Source organism: Lampetra fluviatilis, chromosome 56 (assembly GCF_964198595.1).
Source record: "Lampetra fluviatilis chromosome 56, kcLamFluv1.1, whole genome shotgun sequence".
Classification (NCBI taxonomy): domain Eukaryota; kingdom Metazoa; phylum Chordata; class Hyperoartia; order Petromyzontiformes; family Petromyzontidae; genus Lampetra; species Lampetra fluviatilis.
The window spans coordinates 2,712,213-2,735,442 of NC_136330.1; the positions used below are offsets into that span (position 1 = coordinate 2,712,213).

Below are 23,230 nucleotides of genomic sequence, written 5' to 3' on the forward strand. Positions count from 1 at the left end.
TCTGTGTTGGTACCTCTGTGATATCCGCTTCTGCGGACCATTCTCATCTCATCGCATGAATCTGGTACCTCAAGAAAAAAATTTGTGGGAAAAGGTAGTCAGATGTACTGTGTATATATATATCAATCTATTTTATATGAGGCTGTTTTAAATGAAAATGTTTATATATATATTTTTTCAACTTAAGGTTGAAAGCATTTAACCATTTTCTATGTTGGTCTGTAACAAGGGCGGGTGGGATGACACAACAACTCTTGTAAAGATGATCCAATAGCAACAGAACTTTAATGTAAAGCTGTGTTGCAATTCAGGAAATTACCCGATTGAAAAATGGCCAAATTTATCACAGGGTTGCCCAAAACTTGTTGCTGAAAACCAGCACTAAAATATCTCTTTGCAAATATGCAAAAACTTTATTTTAATGTTTTTTGGTTTTTTCGGTAAAGTCACGTAGGTAGAAAAATAAAACAAAATAAAAATAAAATATCACGACGTTTCGATCGCAACACAAGTGGTCGTTCTCGGGCAGAAAAAATAATCCAGCAGTGGAACTGCTGAACCGGCTACCCAACCAGCATGTGTGTTGCTAATTAAATGCTTCTTGTGAAGGTGTATGTGTGTATGTTGATCGTCTTTCTCACCGTACGTAGCCAACCACGAGTTGGAAAGTGTTAAATGATCCGCGCGTGTGCACGGTGTTTTTTCTAACTTTTTTAAAATTGGTTTCTACCCACAGGTGGAAGACATGCTTGAGCAAGCCGCAGCTGAGCGATCGGGACACAGCAAGCAGCCGGACCGGCCTCTGATACGTTTGAGGGTAAGCCTGCAGCCACTACAAGTTTTCATCACTTGTTATCATCATCATCGTCGTCGTTGTCATCATCGTGTGAGGATACCAGCTGTGGGAGAAAACCAAAGAACCCAGAGGGAACAACCTTCTGTAGGACGTGGATCAGAGGTCGCAATCGGGTACCCGATACCCGTACCCTACCCGATACCCGGCTACCCGTACCCGGCCGGGTATCGTGTACGGGTATGGGTACCCGTACCCTACCCGGCCGGGTACGGGTAGCCGTTTGCTGGTGCGGCCGGGTATGGGTACGGATAAGGAATCAAAACCCGTTTGCGACCTCTGACGTGGATAGATACATATAGACGACAAACAGAGAAGCACTCGAGTGACAGATGTTCTTACTGTGAGGCACAGGTGGTGGCGTTGTGTCTAATAGCCCCCAGCCCATAGACTTCAACATCGGCTGTGTCACCTTCCTCGGCAGCATTAGACTCGTCAGGGACAGCAGCAGCAGCATCATAATCATAAAATGTTTGTCAAGTAAAGCAATGCACCATACTTGAGTAAAGAGTCACAGTGAGTTCCTGCTCCAATGAGCATTGAAGCTGGGCTCATCCGTTATTTCCAGCCTTGAACCAGTCATGGAGATTCAACATTCCTCCGATTACCTCGGCTGGCTGCGTACGGTGCGAAAGAAGTTCAACATACGTACATACATACATGTCGAATAGGACAACCACTTTTTCTACTTCCCCACAAAAGTGGTACCTGTTTAACTGACCCCCCCCCCTGTTTAGTAGACTGCTTCTCACAACGCCACCACTGACAGTGTCATAACTTGCGCTTCAAAATCGGGAAGAATAGTTCGGGAAATTCTTTCAAAGAATTACCTCCTGAAGTGAAGCATTGACTTAATAATAATACTTTGTTCTAGATTTGAAGCTTTCGTGACTGCAAGGATTCATACTCTTAGGTTTTTTCGGTAAAGTCACGTAGGTAGAAAAATATAATGACAATAATAATAAATGAAAATGACTAAATTAAATCACTTTTATTAATTTTTATTTATTTTTATTTTATCATTATATTTTTTTACCTACGTGACTTTACCGAAGAAAACCAAAGAATAATACTGATATTTTATGCTAATTGCATTCTACTTGTATTAGTATTATCGTTTGCACAATAGCATCCCATAAGGCTGTAAATTAATTTTATGTATCAGGACCAAATCCCATATAGAGCCACTACCAAGCAAATCAAAACCCGACGATGCGAAGTGTCCCTCAAAAGAAATGAATAAACAAAATTAAGAATTGGCGTCAAAACTAAAGGGTACAAACAAACAACAACAACAAAGTTATCGCAACAAAGAATTTGCACTTTGGGTGAAAACAAATCCATCGGCGATGACGATGGTGTCACCACCTGTCCAGCTTTCATGTGGTCACACATCAATATTCTCATCACACCTTTCCATCATGTGACATTGTCCTTCTGTTGTGTTTCCATTTTAAGTCGTTAAAACAGTTGAAACTCCACGCATAACGATTTTCTCTCCATTGCCTTTGATTAATGAAGGTGCATAGAATGCTAAGTGTCCCTGTAATGTGCTGCTCCTCACTAGGCCATATGTCGATCTACTTGTGTTTATCTTTAGCCTATTGATCCTTTCTGGGCAAGTTGCCAAGTTAACTGCGGTGAGAGCCATTCGCCGAAGAGATAGGCAAACGTGTGAAATCTTTACTTAAAGAATATGAAATTGATGAAGTAGATTTTTCACTGTTTTCACTTCGCCTCCAGCTATCAACGTCTTTCACGGTGCGCTTTCTGTTTGCCTGCAAGGGAGATTTTAATTTAGCCGTTCCCGATTTACTTTATTTAAAAAAAAAAGTTTACCGTGAGCGGATTGTCATTTCATGTCATCTTCTTAGTTTTTTTTAAATCTCCACGTATCTGATTCATTTTGAATGTCATACTTTTGTTCAATTTTTTTCACGTGCACGCAACACTTGAGTCAAAGAGTCACGAGCGATTTCCTGTTCTCATGAACGTCGAGGAGGTGGTCATCTGCTTACAGTGCTGAGCCTGCGGGAGAAATGCCCCATTCCTCAGGGAGTGAGTCCTGTATCCATAGGTCAACCTGACAAGCAGAATTCCAACTCTCAACCTACCGATTGCGTGCCACTCGCTCTTCCTGGCCCATCATTTTGGCCGATCATTTTGGCCGCGCCTGGGATGTCAGGTTGTTTACCCATACTTCACCACGCCGGTCAATGCGGGTTGGTGACAGGAAGAGTTCAGATATAATTCGCCGCTGACGTTAGCCATTGGGGGGACTTGAACTCAGGCAGTAATGTTTGCTGTGTATAATAATCCCAATTGAGTTAATTTACGGTGTCAAAATTGAACCCAGACGCACGGCACGCAATGGCCTCCTCTCTTGCGAATGATGTTACGGGCCCTTTAGTCTTCTTGGTTCTTTCGGTAAAGTCACGTAGAAGGGAAATAATAAAATAATAATAAAACATAATAAAATAATTCTCACGACGTTTCGGCCACAACGCAAGCAGCCGTCCTCAGGTGAAGAACAGGTCTGTCGGAAAGACAGCGTCATCCCTTCTACGTGACTTTACCGAAAGAACCAAGAAGATGAATCCCTGCAGTCACGAAAGCTTTAAATCGAAATTTGGGCCCTTTAGTGTTTTCTGTGAAGCAGCCAGCATGTAGTATTTATACGGTTTAATGCACCGGCAGTTATAATGAGGGGGGCCACTGGATTCGAACCGTGAACCTCTGTGTCAAAGGTCGAACGCGCTACCGCTAGGCCATGTCACTGCCTACAAGGTGCTGACGAAGGTATTGAGGTGATGTTTGTCCGTGCACCCTATTCTGTTGTTTGCAGATTGACTACAGCGGAGGCTTTGAGCCGTTCAACACTCTGCGCTTTAGCCAGAAGTTTGTGGAAAATGTTGGGAACCCGAAGGACATCATTCACTTCTTCAGACAGAGGGAGATGAAGGCCAGAACAGGTTTGCTCTCAATCACGTATTCATTATGATCATTCTGTCACCTTCACGGCAACAACATTTCGCTGTGGCGAGATGTTGACTCCTTCTCACATCCACGCGACCACGGGGAGAGAATGAGAGGCACGCAAATATACAGCAGCAGGCGTCGGGGTCGGGATCGAACCGACGACCTCCTGCGTAGCAATCGTGGTCGTCAACATCTCCTAGCCACCGCGGCGTATTGCGAGAGACCCACGCTTTAAGATGTTCTGTGTTCATATTTTGTTTGTTGCGGTTGCACCCGACTTAAGAGCCGCATGGCTCACAGGGCTATACCTAATAAATGAAACTTGAAACTCTCCTCGCATGCAGGAGTTCGTGGGTTCCATCCCAACGCTGACGCCTGTATATTCGGGGTTTTCATGTTCTCCCCGTGGTCGCGGGGATTTTTCTCCGGTTTGATGCCCCCGCATTTTGAATCGACATGCGTTTAGAGTATTTAGCTGCCGCTATAAATTTCCACGCGATAAGCCACTTCGTTCGGCTATCATTTGTGACCAGGTCACTTCTGAAAAATAACTATATGGCTATATGGCTACGTGGGCCTTACTTGGCAAAATTCAAAATAGTTTAGTTTAAGTTATGGAGCTTCGACATGCAAGCCCCCGACGGGCTTCATAGAAATTAATTTAAAAAAAGACATTACATAGATAAGTTCGAAGTAACGTTGATCCGATTGAGTTCAAATGAACACATTCAGCCATATGGCCAAAACAGTTGATTTAGATTGCGATCATTTAGCTCACTCTTTTTACGATATTAACTTTGTACGTATGTATGTTGAACTTCTTTCGCACAGTACGTAGCCAATCGTGTTAATCGGAGATCCTCAAACATTTCACACCGTTCATCGCCATGTTCATCAAAGTATTGCATTTCTTGTTGAATTATATAAAGCGCCGCTCAAAATTAATGTTTTCTTACTTTCAAGTTTTATGCGCCTCCTGGTTTTGTTCATTAAACTTAAACACCGTGAATTCAGAGACAATCCCGTCGATGTTTAATGTTTGCTCAACAGAGTTCAAACGTAATGCATGACATCGATAAACACAGAGTCGTTGTGTAGAGAGCGCAGACGCACAGACGATCCTGAGCAGACTGAATAGGAATGGATTAGAATGAGATTCTCGGCTGTGGACATGAACATCAAAAGTAACAAATAGAGAGGGTTTAGTCTCTCTGTTCTATATTCGTATTGAGTAGCACCGTATTATTCAGTATACATTTTGCATCCTAAACTCTTAATCCACATTTCTTGTTCGCCATACAAACCTGGGAATCCGTCATTCTTGCCGTGTTACACTGATCCCAATGAATCTCGGATTTCTCAGATCAAGGACGATGCGAAATGTCACTTGCGAAAGCAGTTTGAAGCATTTGCATGACCGTGCCAATGGCTTGTACAACAACAACAATTGCCGCCATTCGCCACTAAGTGACGGTGACATCTCCATGGCGCCTGTGCAAGGCCAGGTGCACTTTGAGGCCACGTGACGTGTCAAAGGCTTGCTGACAGGAGGTTAAGGGACAGACCCAGGTGCCATGGGTTTACTGACTCAGATGACTGGCAGATGCACCAACTGTGCCCCCTACTGTGCCAACTTACTGCTGTTTAGCCGCCCGGCTCTCCGCTCGCTGTTGTGTGCGTCGCTCCTCTGATTTCCGTTGTTGTTGGAGGGCGACTGCCTCCAACTGCCCAGTAGCATCCTTCACGAGCCTTCTCCACAGAGGCCGATCTTGACACGGCTGGTACCAGTCTGTGGTAATCAGCGCAGATTGCCCCAGACCCTAAACGTGGAGTGCTCCTCTAAAACAAGAGTGGACAGTCTCGCCTACTTCACATCTCTCCAGAGACGTAGATGGAGTGAAAGAGTAATTGCACCTCTCTGAAGAAGTGGTAGAATTAGCCATAGCCGTTTTAGGGTTGCTGCTTGTCCCCACCCGTTAACGCCGCAAAATAAATGGTGGCAAGTCTCCTGTTCCCAGTGCTGCCCGATAGACCCCACGACTCGCAAATCTAAATCGCAGTGATCTTCATCTCATTGTCCTGATGGTATTACTCCTCTGTGTCATCACCCCCATGCTATCGGTACATTGGTCGCCTTTTGTAGTTCTGTGCTTTTACAGGATGGCATGTGGATTGCCACACAGATAGGACGGATTTTACGTATGGAGATTGAGGAAATTAGCTCCACATTTAATTTCCACCACAACTTTTCACCGACACGCCATTCAGCCTCGTGATTTTTAATTGCCGTAATGGGACCGACAAACCGCAGTCTTAACATCTCGTCAACAATAACATTTTATATTTCTGTATCACACGATCACGAGAGGTTGCTGTGAATTTGGCCTTCATCCAGCAGTGGATTGACCATGGATGATTATGATGATTGCTATATTAGTGCTTTTAATGATAGTGCATCACTGATTGCTTGCTGCTGCCGGAAACAGCATCGCCGAATAATTTGTATCAGAAATGTACGGGTAGTTATGGAAATGGTGATTGGGCTCGGGAAATTTGTTTCATCCTCTGCAACGCAATTATAATGGCAGTCAAATTCCTTGTATTGAGATGGTAATGGAGCCCAGGAATCCACCGCCAAGGGGTGGTTATGCCTTGTTTGTCCTCAACCAGAATACATCTTCCCACAATGCATTGTGCCAGCAACATTTTACAATTCAACTTTTAATATTGATTCGTTTATTCAGTCATGATTTTCGTTATTAAAGGGTGTTGTCTGTTACTAAATAGCTACGGTTATGCAACTATTCATATGCCCATTCAAAAACTGGTCATGAGAAAGCATGAAAATATTTTAAATTCTCATTAGGCCCCGTGTCGTATTAAGTGCAGACTCTTTCTCTGGACTCTCTGTGTATGTGCTATGAATATGGGTCAATGCCTGCTATGTTGCTGATTTTAAATATTTTTAAATGTAATTAAGGCCACAGTGTTGTTTATAAATGCGTTGAGTTTTTTTGTTTCCATTATTTGTGCTTGTGCACCACTGCCAGCGCGGAAGCTACGGCAAATAAAATGTATCATTCTCCCGAATCTTAATTGAGCCGACCTAACGATGTTCGCCCACAACACAGATAGGCTCATCTTCCACGTGCTCGCTGGTGACACTCATTGCTTTCATGGCTTTATTTTGGTGATTTTCGAACAGTTTTTTGGTTTGGCCATGTTTGTTTGTTGTAGTACAGAGTTAGACTGATGGCCTTAATCTAAGTTGTCTTGTGGTTGTTGTTGTTTGACTTGCATCCCACTGGGATTTTTGCACACAGTGTTGGTGTACGGTGCTTTTTCTGCAATATTTTGCTGTCTTTTCTTGGATTTTCTGTTTGCACATAGTCACTTTACGATGTTGTCTTGTTGATGTTTTTGTTGTCTGTTTGTTGCGGTTGCACCCGATTCAAGAGCCGAATGGCTCACAGGGCTATACCTAATAAATGAACTTGAACTCACACTTTTAACCCTCTTGGGGTCCAATGAGATCAGGGATGCAGGGCAACTATCGCCTATAGGCATGACAGTCAGAGCACGATCATCATCATCTGACAAGCGTAGGCGACGAAGACCCTTTGGTACCAACCAGAGTTGTGTATCCATCACGTGTCAGGACCGATCTTATCAACGAACCCACAAGTCCGGTGGATAGCCCAACGGATGGTGCCATGCATTCAATCGAACGGACTTTTTTATTATTATTGTTATTATTATTATTCAAATACCCAGTAAACAAAAGTAGATTTTTCGAAGAGGAGGGAGCAAATTAACAAGTGACTTGTGCCAAACTCAAAGCGATACACACCTCACAATGGGGGACCGACTGGGGCATCCGGGCTCGCTGCCCTACCGCGCTAGGGGTAACGGTCGGGAGCGGTACCAGACGTGCATTTCTAACGCCTGATTTTTCGAGTCAGCCTCGGCCACGTTCTTCAATGTCCCTCGATTGGACACGACCCCAGTGTGTTCGAGAGGGCAGAGGGACACGGTTGAATCTTAGTCACGAGTTCTATACCATAGGAGTTCTATGGTGTGTCAAACTTGCATCCATTACACTGGTCAACACACTTTTTCTGGCATAAAGTATTCCAACGGTTTTAAAGTAATTTTGGGGTGCTGATTCCAAATCTGGCATCAGTTTTTGTCTATCACATCAGGTTTTTGAGATATAAAATATTGCATTTTCAATAAAAACTGCAGAAGAAAAATATTAAATAAATGTGGATATCTACATAAAATGCTAATATAAACACACTATCCTAAAAATACAGCACCATATTTTAACACTAAAGCAGTCACTGACTCGCAACAACTTGCAATCATAAGTGACAGAGTTAATTACGGGTAAAATCAATGAAAATGGGGTATGCCGATAGCATAAAAATGAGATGTGATAGAGCAAATCTGAGATCAGATTTGGAATCAGCACCCTGAAATTAGTCTAAAACAGCTGCAAAAGTCCAGGCCAGAATTTTTGTTGTTGTTGACCAGTGTTATTTCTCTCACCTCTCTGTGCATGTGTACTATGAATAAGTGCCATTGCCCAAAACGTCACCCGTTACATATTTATCCTTCTCAGGCCACGGTGATATTGACGAATGTAATGAATTTTCTTACATATATATAGAGAGAGAGATATAAATTGGCAAAGCAGTGGTGCGATGCATTCTTGTCTCAATACCCTGGTCTTAGCAAAGATGCTTCCTTTGGGAGGGCCTGTGTGGGGGAGGCCTGCTCTCTTCATCTGTGTCACCATCTGTGGTACTTTTGCTAATTTACATTATAAGGAAGGTTCCTGCAAACGGCGGAACTGGCCTGAAAAATAAGGGTTTTTTTCAATGCACGAAGGTACACGAAACTAATTTTCTTCGGTCCAAATGATGGTGCGATGATGTGCGATGGCTCTTTCCTTGAGATGCAGCTCATTACCGGGCAATCAAATCACGCGTTACCCCCCCCCCCCATGCTGAGCAGAACATTAACGGCTGATGTGTCCCCGCTAATGTTTATCGAATCGAAATTGATCGAGGCTTCTTAAAAGTCATAATTAGGGCATTGACCAAATTTTCCTCCCCAGCCCTCTTTGCAGCAGATTTACGCACAGCCCAAGCAAGTGTCAGTATGAGAGGTGTCACTATTGACTCCTGTCCCTGCTCAGCGATTTAATTAATTTTCTCAAATCGGGGTCACGACTGTTAGTGGTAAAGGTGCAGTCCTGCAGTATTATCCATCTGTGCTACCGCTGGCCGATGGGACTCCACTGGAGGGTGCCTCACAAGGCGTTTTTGGCCTACTCTTCCTTTTTGGCGTGATAGCCTGGAACAGGTGAACGTACCCACACTTTACCCCACCACATGCGATCCCACGATGCTGGGTGGGCAGAGGCTGGTGGTGGGAGCGGGGATTTAAGTAACTTGCCCAGCCGTTGCAACTGCCGCATCATTGCCAGATCGAATTGACCTGGCGACCTAGGTTCAAAGGCCAGTGTGCTAACCTTTACACCGTGGCAGCGTCTGTGATGATTGTAGTGGCCACTAATGGTCGCAGGGTTCACATGAACCCATTGCGAGAAACATAAATAATATAACGTGGATTCTGTCCGCGATGAAGTTGTTTGGGGTTGATCGTGGAAATGTATTATGTATGTATGTTGAACTTGTTTTGCACCATACGTAGCCAAGCATGCTAATCAGAGGTGCTCGGGGGAAGGACAAAAAAATAAAAACAAAAGCAGTTGTAAAGAAATGAAATGTCATTATAGATTTGAAAGTGCAGTGGCTTCATATCGTAAGGAACAGCGCTCCAGATGGCCGCAGAAGCGCATCTGAAAGCGCGTGATGCGGTGATCGTGTCGTACACCCACCTCCACCCGACACAGCCAATCAGTAAGGTTCGTCACGTGAACAGAACGTGACAATTAGTTACTATCGGTAAAGTCACGTAGGTAAAAAATAAAATTACTAAACGTAATAATAGAAGTAAAATAAAATTATTTTATTTTTTATTTAGTAATTTTATTTTTTACCTACGTGACTTTACAGAAAAAAACCTAAGAGTATGAATCCTTGCAGTCACGAAAGCTTCAAATCTAGAATTAGTGACTACTTCGGCACAACCAGTTGTGTGCTAGGGACTTAACCCACAACAGCATTTGCAACCAATATTTTTCTTTTCGATTTAAAGCTTTCGTGACTGCAGGGATTCATCTTCTTGGTTCTTTCGGTAAAGTCACGTAGAAGGGAAATAAAAAAAACGTAATATTTATTATTATTCTTTTATTATTTCCCTTCTACGTGACTTTACCGAAAGAACCAAGAAGATGAACCAATATTTTGCTGGTGATTACAACCATGGATTCTGTTGCACGTGTGATTTACACACGTGGGTGTCACGAGCTTAACCGTCGATGCGAGTTGACAATTCAACATTGCATTGTGAGACCCCAATTGCGACGTGAGCTTGTGCCCGAGATGGATCACAGCAGCGCAGGATTGGTGTCCGTGCTTTTTGGCTGCAAGTGGTGGCTTAGTGGTGCGTGCTGTGGTCTTGGTGACCCCTGCATTCAGTTCTCTTTGCAATGCGTAACATCGGTGACGGTGCGCTTCGACCTTTTACGTACGTCTCTAAAATAGAGCTCTGTTTACTCGTTCGGTGTCATTAGCCAGGGGGAGGCAGATGTAGCCGTGGGGCACGCTCGCCGCACAAAGAGCCACGCGTGTCCCCTTGTTCCTGCGATGACGCTTCGTTTCGACCTCCGTCCAAATTGAGCACTTTTCGGCGTCTCGGCGTCACTGTCAGGTGTAACCGGGTCACGCTGGCCGCACAATCCACTCGCGTGTTCTGATCCAGTCTTCTTTTGTAAACGGCGCGTAATTAACATTGGCACATTGTCGTAAACATGCGCTTGTGCAGTGTCAGAAAACTAAAAAAGGAAAAGGTTTTTTCTCGAGATCCACAGAATTATAAGTGAAGTAAACAGCATTTTAGGAGTGATTGCAGCCATTTACTGCCGATGTCACCTCGCCTCGCATATAGCCTCCGTTTGCTCGATGCCGCAGCTGTTGCAGTTACAATTCAGTGTCAAAGGTGTCACTGTCAGGTGTAACCGGGTCACGCTGGCTGCACAATCCACTCGCGTGTTCTGATCCAGTCTTCTTTTGTAAACGGCGCGCAATTAACCTTGGCACATTGTCGTAAACATGTGCTTGTGCAGTGTCAGGAAACTAAAAAAGGAAAAGGTTTTTTCTCGACTCCACAGATTTATAAGCGAAGTAAAGAGCATTTTGGGAGTGATTGCAGCCATTTACTGCCGATGTCACCTCGCCTCGCATATAGCCTCTGTTTGCTCGATGCCGCAGCTGTTGCAGTTACAATTCAGTGTCAAAGGCCTGATCTGAAATTATCCAACTATCTCGGTTTGGTTTAGGCCTTACCTTTGGTCGCTTGTCTCTGGGTATCCACTACAATTTTTATTTTTGCAGTCACTTGTGGCCTATTGATTGAGGCCTATGGCTTGGAAACGATCCGCAAGTAACATTTATTCTTCGCTGCAAAGATCGTAGCCACCCTAATCGAGTACTAGAGAGCACTGCAGATTACCCAATGCCTCTGTGTCGAGGCCTTAAATAGAGACAAAGAGAGAGGGGGGGGGCAGAGAGAGGTGGTTCTGCTGGAGCAGAGAAATTAGCATGTCAATGAATCCACCCCGAAGCAACCGAGGGAAAGAAGATCGAATGGCCCTATGAGAGCCTGGTACATTTTAGAGAGAGAAATAGTTTGAGAAAACAGAATTTAGCAAATATTTTGAAAATGTAATGTAATGCCACACAGAGAGTCGGCTAACACACAGTTAACGCATAGCCTGCTCGATTACGATCTCCAAAGATGTCAGATTGTTATATTAGGCCCTCAATAAGGTGAAATCTTCCCCCACCACTGGTACGAATCGTAGAACTATACAGGCCGGGCATGTAGAGGAGTGGTTCTTCACCTTTACTTTTGCGGCCTTGCATCCCTTTTGGTTCTCAATTGTACAAAAATGTTAGTAAATACATAGGTTTAAAGCTTTCGTGACTGCAGGGATTCATCTTCTTGGTTCTTTCGGTAAAGTCACGTAGAAGGGAAATAATAAAATAATAAAAATAAAACATAATAAAAGAATTCTCACGACGTTTCGGCCACAACGCAAGCAGCCGCCCTTTACCGAAAGAACCAAGAAGATAAATACATAGGGTTTGATGAAACAAAGTAGTTGTACTTACATGCCCGTGCCTAATTTGTGTTTCGATGATATACCTTCGAACAAAAATTTGACGATGCCTCGCACCCCAAAAAGTGCATCTCGCACGCCCAGGCGGTGCGTGCACACCAGGTTAAGAACCACTGATGGGGAGCATAGACTACCTAAATTAGTGAGGAGAAGCATGTCTGAGGCTCGCATTGTCTGCTCCTGAAATGCCCCAAATCTCGTTTTAATCACACCTATGTGCATTTTTTTCCCCCTATGGAAGGTTACCATTGCGTTGAACGTGAAATTCCAGTTACTTATTTGCAAATTACTTGTAGTACAAATGCTCTCACCTGAGGATAATTGGCCAAAGCAGTGGGCATTCAACTGCCTCCCTCAAAAATATATATTGGCCTCCCATGATGCAGTTCTGCAATATCATACTTGACCACGCTGGTCAGTGCGAGTTAGTGAAGGACCGTTACGCATGTATGTGTGTTGAATCTGTTTCGCACTGTACGTAGCCAATCGTTCTAATCGGAGGTGCGGGGAAATCGGTTATAGCTTTGTCCTGGCAGTCGAACTGAGGTCGGTTGAGTTCATAGATGGGCGCTAACCGCTGCCTCGCTACAAAACCCCGCATCATGTTGATGCACGTTCGAATTTCAATCAATGCACGTGTCCCATTTTTTATTGTTTAAAAGGTTTGTTTACTGCTCAATATCTGGTAATGGAAAACCATTCATACTCGCATGCCAAATGAGAACTGTCCACGTGTCTGCGTGCTTCAAATGTTCTGTACACTTGAAATGTGTTTCCAAGGCACCGTCACTGCAAAGTGCATCAGTCAATCCTTGTGCCCTTTCTTCTCCGAATAAAGGGCATTTCTTGAAAATGTTACCCGGTTATATTTTCTTTTCGGAGGCAGCGTCGTAGCGTTTTGCACATTCAAACTCGGCCCATTAACATTTTTTCACCATTCACGTACGTTGTGTCGTGCCAAAGAAATACCAGTTTCACAACAGACAGGGATATGCACCCTGGTATTGTGACATTACACACCACACAAAAGCAGACCACTCTGTGTGTCACGTGCACTCGGCACTGAACCACATGTTGTACTTGAGCGAAAATGAGGACTGTGCACCCGCACTGACATCGGTTTTGCTGTTCTAACTTCTTCCAGGGGACGAGATTGATTTCGGCCAGGCATTCTCACACGCGGCCCACGGGGAGAACACGCTGCGGGTGGAAGACTTGGTTAAAGAGTATTTTAAATCCGCCGAAAAGGTAAATTATTCAGCAGACAGGGGCGTCACACGAACACCTTGCATGCCTCGGGTCATTTAAGGAAATTGGGTAAAAGGGTGCGGCCCTGAAAATGCATTGCTCATTTTCCTGCCTGCACGCAGGCCTGCTGCACGCGAGGGAGCTCTAGAGAGTTGCTTTAAGATTGCAATTGGCCTACTTTTCCACACTGGCCAGTTGTCTTTGAAGAGGTGGGTGGATTCCGACAACACTCGACCTGCCGATCAATCAACTGTGGTGTTCCCATTCGTTCTGCTTGGTGGACAGAGGTGGGGGGGGGGAGTTTAAGAAACCTACCGATCTTTTCCACTAGTTACCTACGCATTGCAAGTTCACTGCCGCTATTACACCGCAGCAGCATACCCCCTTCCTGGGAAGTCATTCCAAGTGGTTCTGTCCCTGATTTGAACTCCGTTCCCACCGTACAGCAGGGCTGAACACTGCTGTTGTAAAGTCTCTACGGGTGCCTGAAGCATGCAGCCTCTTAAACTCACATTCTGTTGCCATGTTTGAAGGTCTCAGCTCCTTCTAGATTTGAAGTTTCCGTGACTGCAAGGATCCATACTCTTTGGTTCTTTCGGTAAAGTCATGTGGGTGAAAAAATAAAAAATAAGAATAAAAATAGAAATAACTAAATTAAATCACGACGTTTCGATTGCAACACAAGCAATCAGCATCAGGTGTGACAGCCACGGCAAGAAATTGTTACTGAAGTGTTTCTCTGAAAGTTTAATAAACACAAGATTGGCATTCCCTTCTCTTATTCTGTTCCTCCTTTTGCTTGTCTTCCTCATGCCTCCACACAAGTCTCTCTTTGCAATCTCCCCACCAGTCACCTTGAATGACATCACGACTGTAATCTCCAAGGTTAACCCTTTCCCGTTACGATGACGTACATTGTTGTGAAAGCCTACGTGTGAGATTAGATTAAGAGGTGTTTGGCTATTTTAATAACTTAATGTCATAAGCTGCGCTCACCTTCAAACATCTATTTGAACTGACTCAATTATCTGAACCGAGAGGTTTAAACAAAAAATCTTTGATATTTTTGAGCACGTAAATGTTTTTTTTTTAAACAGAAAAAAAATCTGCCTCCAATTTATAGAATTTCTGCCACATTAAAAGCAGTGCGTGGGGTGCAAGTGATTTGTCTCGTATTGATAATTGCCTCCACAGTAAATCCGATTTCATGTCTCGAGTGTGTCGCTACATTCGTAGTTTCACACTTGAAGAGATAATCCTGACTCGCTTAATTGTGCTTGATAATACGGGTGCTCAATGTGTGTACGGAACAGATACGTTCAAGAAAAGTTGCCTGTCAAACGAAATTCCATACACCGAACCCTATCTTCCCACCGACCTCCATTATACAACTGTAGATGCATAATAAAATCACACTTTGGGATGCAGAAAACCCTCTTTAAAATACAGTATTTCATGGAAAAATCGAGAATTTTTTCTGATAAAATAGTGATAAATTTTAATATCTCAAAAAGAAGTCGCAAAATAAATAAATAAAATACCTTACAGTACTTAACACGCAGGCTGTCACGACCAATTTGACGTTAATGTAGCCCTCGCGTGAGGTCTGTCCCACATCGGGAAAAGTCAGCTGCAGTGCAAAGAAGAAATGTTAATCCACCAATTAGTCCACGACGTGGACTTTATGGAAGCCAAAGAGTTTTAGTTCATCAGCCTCGTTACTTTGCATACATTTTCAACTTTTCTTAACTTAAGTTCGACTAGCGAAGACGCAGGAACATCTGCTCTGCGACAGTAAAATTCTGGGTTCCATTAAGGCCCCATTTGTGATTTGGGCAATTTTTGTCCAGAGGGGAATTATTCCGCAGAGATGTACACTCGGACAAATGCACGTTTCACGAGCGCACGGTGTAACTCTGCTCATTCGATTCTATTTGTGGGGGCCACTGTAGACAGATCCTGTTATCCGTGTCTATTTGCATAAATTACTCCTCTTATCCGCACAGGAAAGTGCATATAAATATGCTTAATATGACGACTTTGTCAACACGTATGTGTCACTCCTCTTATCCAAGCAAAGTCTCTGATGATTATAATATTTTGCTACTGGCAAATGAGGTTCCAATGGTGTAAATGCTTACCCCGAGCTCTCATACTCTGATAGTGCATTGTCTTTGAGTTGTGCGCCTTTTGGCGTCATCTGGTCCAACACCGTGTGAGACTCGGCTCTAAGAAAAGCTGTCTCGCGTGTGGACCAATCAATTTCAAGGATAGTGCATACATTATCAGAGTTGTGTTTTTTTGTTTTCATTCCGACCGCCGGCATTGTGGTCAATGCAAACATGACTCCTTGTAAAAAAAAGGTGTCAGTTTTGTTGCCAGATTAAATGGTAAAAAAAAACAATTATCTCTGATGATAATCGTCTCGTGGATAAGATTTCTTGACACCAATAACAGCAGTGTCGTATAATAATAATATTAATAATAATTTACAGGCCTTTTTGAGTCCGCTGATGGATGAAGGCCCTCCCGCATGCCGTATCGCTCATGGGTGTTGTTTGACCATTCTTCACCACACTGGTCAGTGCGGGTAGGTGATGTCAGCCCCTGGTCCGGGAATTGAGCTCGGCTTGTCGGGATCGCAGAGCGGCGCGCTAACCACCATGCCAACCACTCCACAAATCGGATAATGGGTGTACGGACGAATAACAGTGAGCAGCGCTCTCCGTTAACGCGTTGTGGCGCGCGTGTTTTATTCAGAACGTGCAGCTGGCGCTGTTGACGGAACGAGGAATGGGTGCGGCGGTGCAAGAGTTTGTTGACAAGGAAGAAAAGGAGGCGATCTCGGAGCTGGTCAAAGTGCAGCTCGCGAAGACGCAGGAACATCTGAAGAAAACGGAGGTGTCGTCAGTCGATACCATTGGTGAAGAGGTCAGGGGGCTCGTTCTGTCTCAGATTCGCATCCAGGTTGCATCGAAACGCTGACCTACCGCGGTGTTAATTTCTCACGCGCACACGTTTTATCACTTGTTTTGGCCTGTTTTTTTGCCTGTCGGCGTGTGCTCTTGAAAAGTAGGATGCAGATTGAAGCGTTTTTCACTCACTCTCCGCCAAGGCCCGTGACAAATCGCAGCGCTATTTTGCTCACTTTGTGCAATTAATTGGTAACGCTGTAAAAAAACAACTACCTTGTACGTGATGATAATCTCGGCATCATTTATAAGCAAAAAAAGAAATTTCTTCGCAATGATTATTAGTCTGGTATAATGCGTTGGCGCGGCGGTTGATGTTCTGGGCTCTGAACCCGGTGACCTGAGCCCGAACAGTTTTGCCCCCCAACTCTCCCTTTACCAACTCGAATTTACCTGCGTGGTGAAGTATGGTCAAACGATCCCTACTACTACCGACGTGGCCTGAGAGGCTTCCATTCAGTAAGTGGATTTACAAAAGTGGCTGCAAATACATTTTAACGTGATTTTTTTTTTTACAAATAATACTTATTTAAAATTATTATAAAACTGCTGTTCATCAGAGATAATCTGAGCCTTTATTAAGACATAGTACATCTTAATTCTTAGGAGGCATTTTCCCAGTTAAGCGTGAGACATGATTACATGGTTGTCTTTAACCCTCACCTTCACTCCCTTTGCATCTTATTTCCATTATTATTAGGCTTGTTTACCCAGGAAAGCCTAATTGAGTCTCAATACTCATTTTTTATTCAGACGAGGTTTTGCCAAGTTTACGCAGCAGGGGGGCGATGTTTCTCAGCGCAATTCCAGTTGAGTAATTCGCAGGATTCTTTTTACTGCATTGGGATATTTTTGGGCTAATACCAGTTGCACTGAAGTTTTTTTTGCATGCTATGTGGGGAGCAAACACCAGAGAACCTTGAGAAAAAACCCTTGCCGAACAGGGGAAGGACATACAATCTCTGGACATCTGTGAAAAATAACTTTATAGCTCATCGGATTCCTCCAGTATAAATAAATATTCTGATTCTGATCACCACACAGAAAGGCACATGAGTGAGGAATGGAACCCAGGACTTTCTTGCTGTGAGGCCCGAGCGTTATCACTGAGTCGCGCTGCCGCCTTTCTTGCCTTGTTGCACCAACAATCCTTTCTATTGCTAACGCCATACGCCGCTTACCCAATCAAAGCGTACACCCAACATTATCCAGATCTCCCAATGCCATCCGTAGCTGGCCTCTTGCATGTGTCACCGCTAGCCAACTCCTTAACGCGCCCACTACCCAGACAAACTTCCCGATTTATCGCCACGGCAATTCGAGGGTGCCTCATAATGCACGACGAAAGGGGGCCCACCAAATTGCACGTTCCTAACGAGTAATGTAATTAACGCATCGGGGGGGGCGGGGAGGGGGGGCTTTTTCGGAGCCTTGCCTCCCACGGACTGACGACACGATTTGTGATATGTGAGGAGCAGCGGCGGCGTAGAGAAGATAGGATTTCTGCGACGCTTCATTAGCTCGACCTGCGTGGCGGCTGCTGAGTGTTGCTGATGGCGACAGGCAAACGCGAGCCGCACGGTGAACGTGCTCGCCGCGCCACCAAACACAATTGTGGACACATTTGGTGGTTGCGCCATTTTTTGGCGCCGCTGTGGCGAGATGTTAACTCTACCTCGCCTGGTATGCAGGAGGTCGTGGGTTCGATCCTGACCCTGACGCCTGCTGTTTTTTTGGAATTTGCGTGTCTCTCTCTCATCATCATCACGGTGGCGAGGAGATGTTAACTACCTCGCATGGTATACAGGAGGTCGTGGGTTCGATCCGGACCCTGACACCTGTATATTTGGAGTTTGCGTGTCTCTCTCTCTCTCATCATCATCACGGTGGCGAGGAGATGTTAACTACCTCACATGGTATGCAGGTGGTCGTGGGTTCGATCCTGACCCTGACGCCTGCTGTATATTTGGAGTTTGCGTGTCTCTCTGTCTCCCCATAGTCACATGGTCCTCTATTTTTTTGCCACCACATTTAGAATCAAACATGCGTTTATAGCAGTGGTTCTTAACCTGGGATGCACCCACCCCTTGGGGGGGTGAGATGCCCTTTCTGAGAACTAAAAGGGTGCAGGCTGCAGTGGTTTAGAGTGTTTGGCTGCTACACATTTCCACACCATCAGCCGCTTCGTTGAGCTATCACATGTGGCCAGGTCGCTTCTGAAAAGAGCTACATAGCTCAGTGGGCCTTACCTGGTAAAATAAATTTTTTTTAATTAAAATCTCTGCATGGCCGAAAAAGCTCCCCCCACCCCACCACTGATTCTTATTTCGTATGGCCCATGTAGAGCAACCATTAGGGATTTGGTTGTAAGCGATTTAACCATTCGATTGGTTTGTTCCAGAGTTGGTGCTTTGCGGATACAAAGACAAAGATCCCCCGCATAGCCTCAACAGACTGCTGGGGCAGCGAACACCTACGAAGGCTGAAACGACACACGAAGGGGGGGTGGGTGGCCAGGACCACACCCGGCCACCTTTGTCTTCCCAGTGACGATGTTAACACACTGCACCGGGTACTCATTTGAGGCTGAGTTGACCTAGAGACGGGTGGGAGCATTACTGGTGTTCGCCGTAAGTAGATTTCCAACTCGGGTTTCTGGGTTCTTACCGCAGCGCGGAAACCACTACACCGCCCGCCCAAGCATCTTTAAAACCATAATATAGGTTTTTGGGTCAGATCGCGTTATTTATAAATGTGTCGTAACTCTCCACCACCACGTTTTTCAAAGGACAAAATAATTCACTTCTTTAGCCCACCGGTGTGCTGAAGAGAAAATCAACAGCATTTTATAATTTGAGTAGTACGACGTTTCGCTGATAATTACAATCAGCTTCATCGGGCAAGAATGGAACGTCGTACTCAAATTTTAAAATGCTGTTGATTCTCTCTTCAGCACACCGGTGGGCTTAAAAAGTTTATTATTTTGTCCTTTGAAAACGTGACACATTTTTTACTGTTTGGCCGTGTCGGGTGGTGGAGGGTTACGACACATTTATAAATAATGCGATCTGACCCAAAAACCTATATTATGAATAATATTGGTCGCGAAAGCCTGCTACGTGTTAAATCTTTAAAACCCTCCGCCTCCATCCACCGAGCAGTATAAATAGGTTACGTGTGGTGGTGGGGTAAAGTGTGGGTACTTTTTCAAAGACTTCTGGCCACCACGGTAGCAGCAGCCACATATCCTGAAAAGCCAATTATAGGCCCTATAAGGCTGATGCTCTATAAGTATTTAATACGAAGAGATTGAAAGTTGTTTGTTTATTTTATTGTGCATATAATATTTGGTTCACTGCGCAGCTGGCCAAATAAAACGCGTTTACTCGGCTTAATGTCTCTCGGAGCAGATTTAGTCTATGCAAATGTGTTCAGCGCGCTATTAGCATTAAACATGCAGTGCGCACACAGGACGGTTCACCGCTCGGTCGGCTCCAACCTGAGATACGTCCCCCGTCACCAATACCAATCATCACCACCATGAGGGTGAACGCAGCGTGATTTATCCGCGACCGATGACTGTTATCGCTTTGTGTTAAACATTACTTAAGCGCTTGTCACCGTTTATGTTACAGTCATGCTGTCAGAATATAAGCACAGAGTAAATCTTTTTTTTTATTGAATACGCCTACAAAGACAAAATTGCCCCTGAATGCGTCCTATTTTGTTAGTTAAGAAAGATTTTTTTTTTAGCTAGGAGATACTGAATGGGGGAGTGTAAGGTGTTTTAGTTTCTGGTTGCAAGGTGGTGTGGAGATGACAATTTCATCACCGCTTTTCTTGAATCATCTTCTGTGTAGCGTTTTAAGTCTTCCTGAATTGTGTAACAGAGTCTTTTATACCTACTGCAGATTTCCTTCCTTTATGCCAAAGCACTCGTGAATGTAATTGGTCACACTGCCCAATGAAGGGACCCAACTTGAAAAAAGAGTCTTGAGATTCATGAGCCTTTATTGGGTGAATAATTATGTCCATTATATCAGGAACATTACAAAATGAGCCACATGCAACGTTGGAAAAAAAATTGCTGAAAAGTGCGCAGAGTATGCTTGTGGTTGAGCAACAACGCGAATTATAAAACATCGTCGTCGCTAAATTTCGATTTAAAGCTTTCGTGACTGCAGGGATTCATCTTCTTGGTTCTTTCGGTAAAGTCACGTAGAAGGGAAATAATAAAGTAATAAAAATAAAACATAATAAAACATCGTCGTCGCTGTTAATAGAATACGTTGGGCTTAGGCGAGACGCGTCGCGAGTAATGGATGACGGCCGGTAGCCGCCCCCCCCTCCCCCTGTAAGAACGCGTGCCAGAGAACATCCACCGCGGAGATGGAGCAATGAAATCGGCTCAGATGCCAGATGGATTGTTGCATCATGAGATTGTGACGGGATGGGGGGGGGTCCTAAAGTAATATCACATCTTCTGGAGGCTGTGCTTTGGTTGTGGTTCGCACGCTGTTTGCTTAACGAGTAATTGTTGTGCGGAATCTGCTAAGAATGTCAAATTTAAGTGCCAAAAAACTAAATTTTACACAGTGGCGATTTTGTTCAGTCATTGGTGGCCGTGGACAAGACCATGAACAATGCCATTTTTATCATAACACTTCCGTTATTTAATTTGGAAAATATTTTTCATGTTCTTGTCGCTGATAATATTTTCTTTATTTGTGTTATGCTTTGGTTTGTCTCCATTATATTCACCTCCAGTCTCCATGGCAACCTATGCTAATCTACGAATAAGTCTCAGTTCATCCCTGCGTCTTGCAATCCGGAGAATGCATCGTCTTCCAGAAGACTTCCCGAACCTGATGCTTTTAAATCACCGCGTTTGCAACCCCTGGAAGACGGCTCCATAAAGTACCACATTCCTCCTATTCTAAAATTAAGTTTTTTTTTAACCAAAATGACTCCAAAGTACATCTTACTATTCCTGAGCATCATTGGAACCTCATTTGCCAGTAAAAATATGATAATTGTTTTTTTACCCTTCTATCTGGCAACAAAACTGACACCTTTTTTACAAAGAGTCATGTTTGCATAGACCACAATACCTGCAGTCATAATGCAATCAACTTCAAGGACAGTGCACATTATCAGAGTTATGTTTTTTGTTTGCATTATGACTGCAGGTATTGTGGTCTATGTAAACATGACTCCTTGTAAAAAAGGTGTCAGTTTTGTTGCCAGATCGAAGGGTAAAAAACCAATTATCATTCCTGAGTATCTTAAACTTCTCGAGAATTTAATGCAGTCCCGTCACAGTGGATCATTATCTTCCGTGGTCGATAGCGGAGCGAACGAGCAAACGAGTCACCCGAGCTACTACACGCCCAGCTCGTGCGCTGCGTGGTCTGGCCATCGTTGCCCTCGCTAAAGACGCCTCATCCCGTTGCAGGTGCGTCACTTCCGTGAGTCCTGCAAGAAAAACATGCAGGAGGACGAGGACATCAAAGAGGTATTATTTTGATAATTGTTTTTTTTAAATCCTTTATATTAAGTTCGCTTGCGTACGTGCTTGCTTGCTTGCGTGCTTGCTTGCTTGCTTACGACCGTGCAAATCTTTCGGTCGTTTTTTAACCCACTTCCCGTGATCCAATCGAGCTGACATTTTCCACACAGACTCGTTGTGCGAGACAATTAATGTTCGTGAAATTTTTTTTCCAAAATTTTACACTGTTTAGGGAAAACAAATTAAATATTTAATTACCAATTGCTTAATACTGGCAGACAATCATCTGATCCATAGGTGGCAGCCATCTCAAGCCAGAGGACGAGAAGACTCTAGCCGCCACGCATATAAAGGATTTATAGTGAAAAACTTTGTTTTTACGGGTTTATTTTTTACCCTTTTATCTGGCAACAAAACTGACACCTTTTTTTACAAGGAGTCATGTTTGCATAGACCACAATACCTGCAGTCATAATGCAAACAAAAAACATAACTCTGATAATGTATGCACTGGCCTTGAAGTTGATTGGTCCACACCCGAGACAGTTTTCCTTAGAGCCTAGTCTCACATGGTGTTGGACCAGATGACGCCAAAAGGCGCACAAATCAAAGATAACCATCAGAGTATGAGAGCTCGGGGAACCTCATTTGCCTCCCCACCCAGCCCCTCCCCACCCTCCCCTCCCCACCCAGCCCCTCCCTGCACAACGGACGGACGGACACAATAATCCCCTGTGGGCTGGTGTAACCAGGAGGTTCCAACCAGTATATTCTCTCTTCTCTTGTCTTGCCCCGTCCTATAGGCAGTGAGCCGCTCCCGAGCAATCAGACCCACTGGGGAGACGAGTGATCGCGACGATGACGACCAAGACGACGAGGAGAGGGCGGACGAGGTCCATACTTCTACGAGCAGGGGTCGAGGCAAGGGCAGCAGAGGTCGGGCCAGAGGTCAGGGGTCGGCGGTCACAAGGGGCAAGACGACGAGAGGAGGTCGGGGTGAGTCGTATTCCGGGGCTGGGTGCCTGTCAGGTGATCCGTGGCGGCTAGCTATTTAGGGCCTCTGTGTGTCTGTGTGTTTGTCTCTCTCTGTGTGTCTCTGTGTTATCTCTCTCTGCTTACGTGTCTGTCTATGTGTCTCTTGTTCTGTGTTTAAGCTCTCTCTTAAATTTAGCAATCTTTGGAAGAGCGTAATCAACCAGGTAGGGTGTTGACTGTTGTGTTAGCCGACTATCTGTGTTGTATTACATTATATTTCTAAGTTTACTAGGTTTTGTTTTCTCTTTCATTTGTACCTGATGATGGTTGATTGTGTTGCACTCGAAACGTCGTATGCTATTGTTTAATGTATTATGTTC

At 44.3% G+C, this 23,230-nt stretch overlaps 1 protein-coding gene across 1 annotated transcript in view; it reads left to right on the forward strand.

The window, feature by feature from the left end:
* Window positions 1–23,230, forward strand: part of MRE11 (MRE11 double strand break repair nuclease) — a 76,865-nt gene that overhangs the window by 43,643 nt on the left and 9,992 nt on the right. Inside the window, exons 9-14 of the mRNA XM_078880099.1 lie at window positions 737–817; window positions 3,699–3,825; window positions 13,291–13,394; window positions 16,155–16,325; window positions 21,822–21,881; window positions 22,679–22,871. Coding sequence (XP_078736225.1) covers window positions 737–817; window positions 3,699–3,825; window positions 13,291–13,394; window positions 16,155–16,325; window positions 21,822–21,881; window positions 22,679–22,871 — 736 coding nt within the window. The remainder of the gene's footprint in view (window positions 1–736; window positions 818–3,698; window positions 3,826–13,290; window positions 13,395–16,154; window positions 16,326–21,821; window positions 21,882–22,678; window positions 22,872–23,230) is intronic.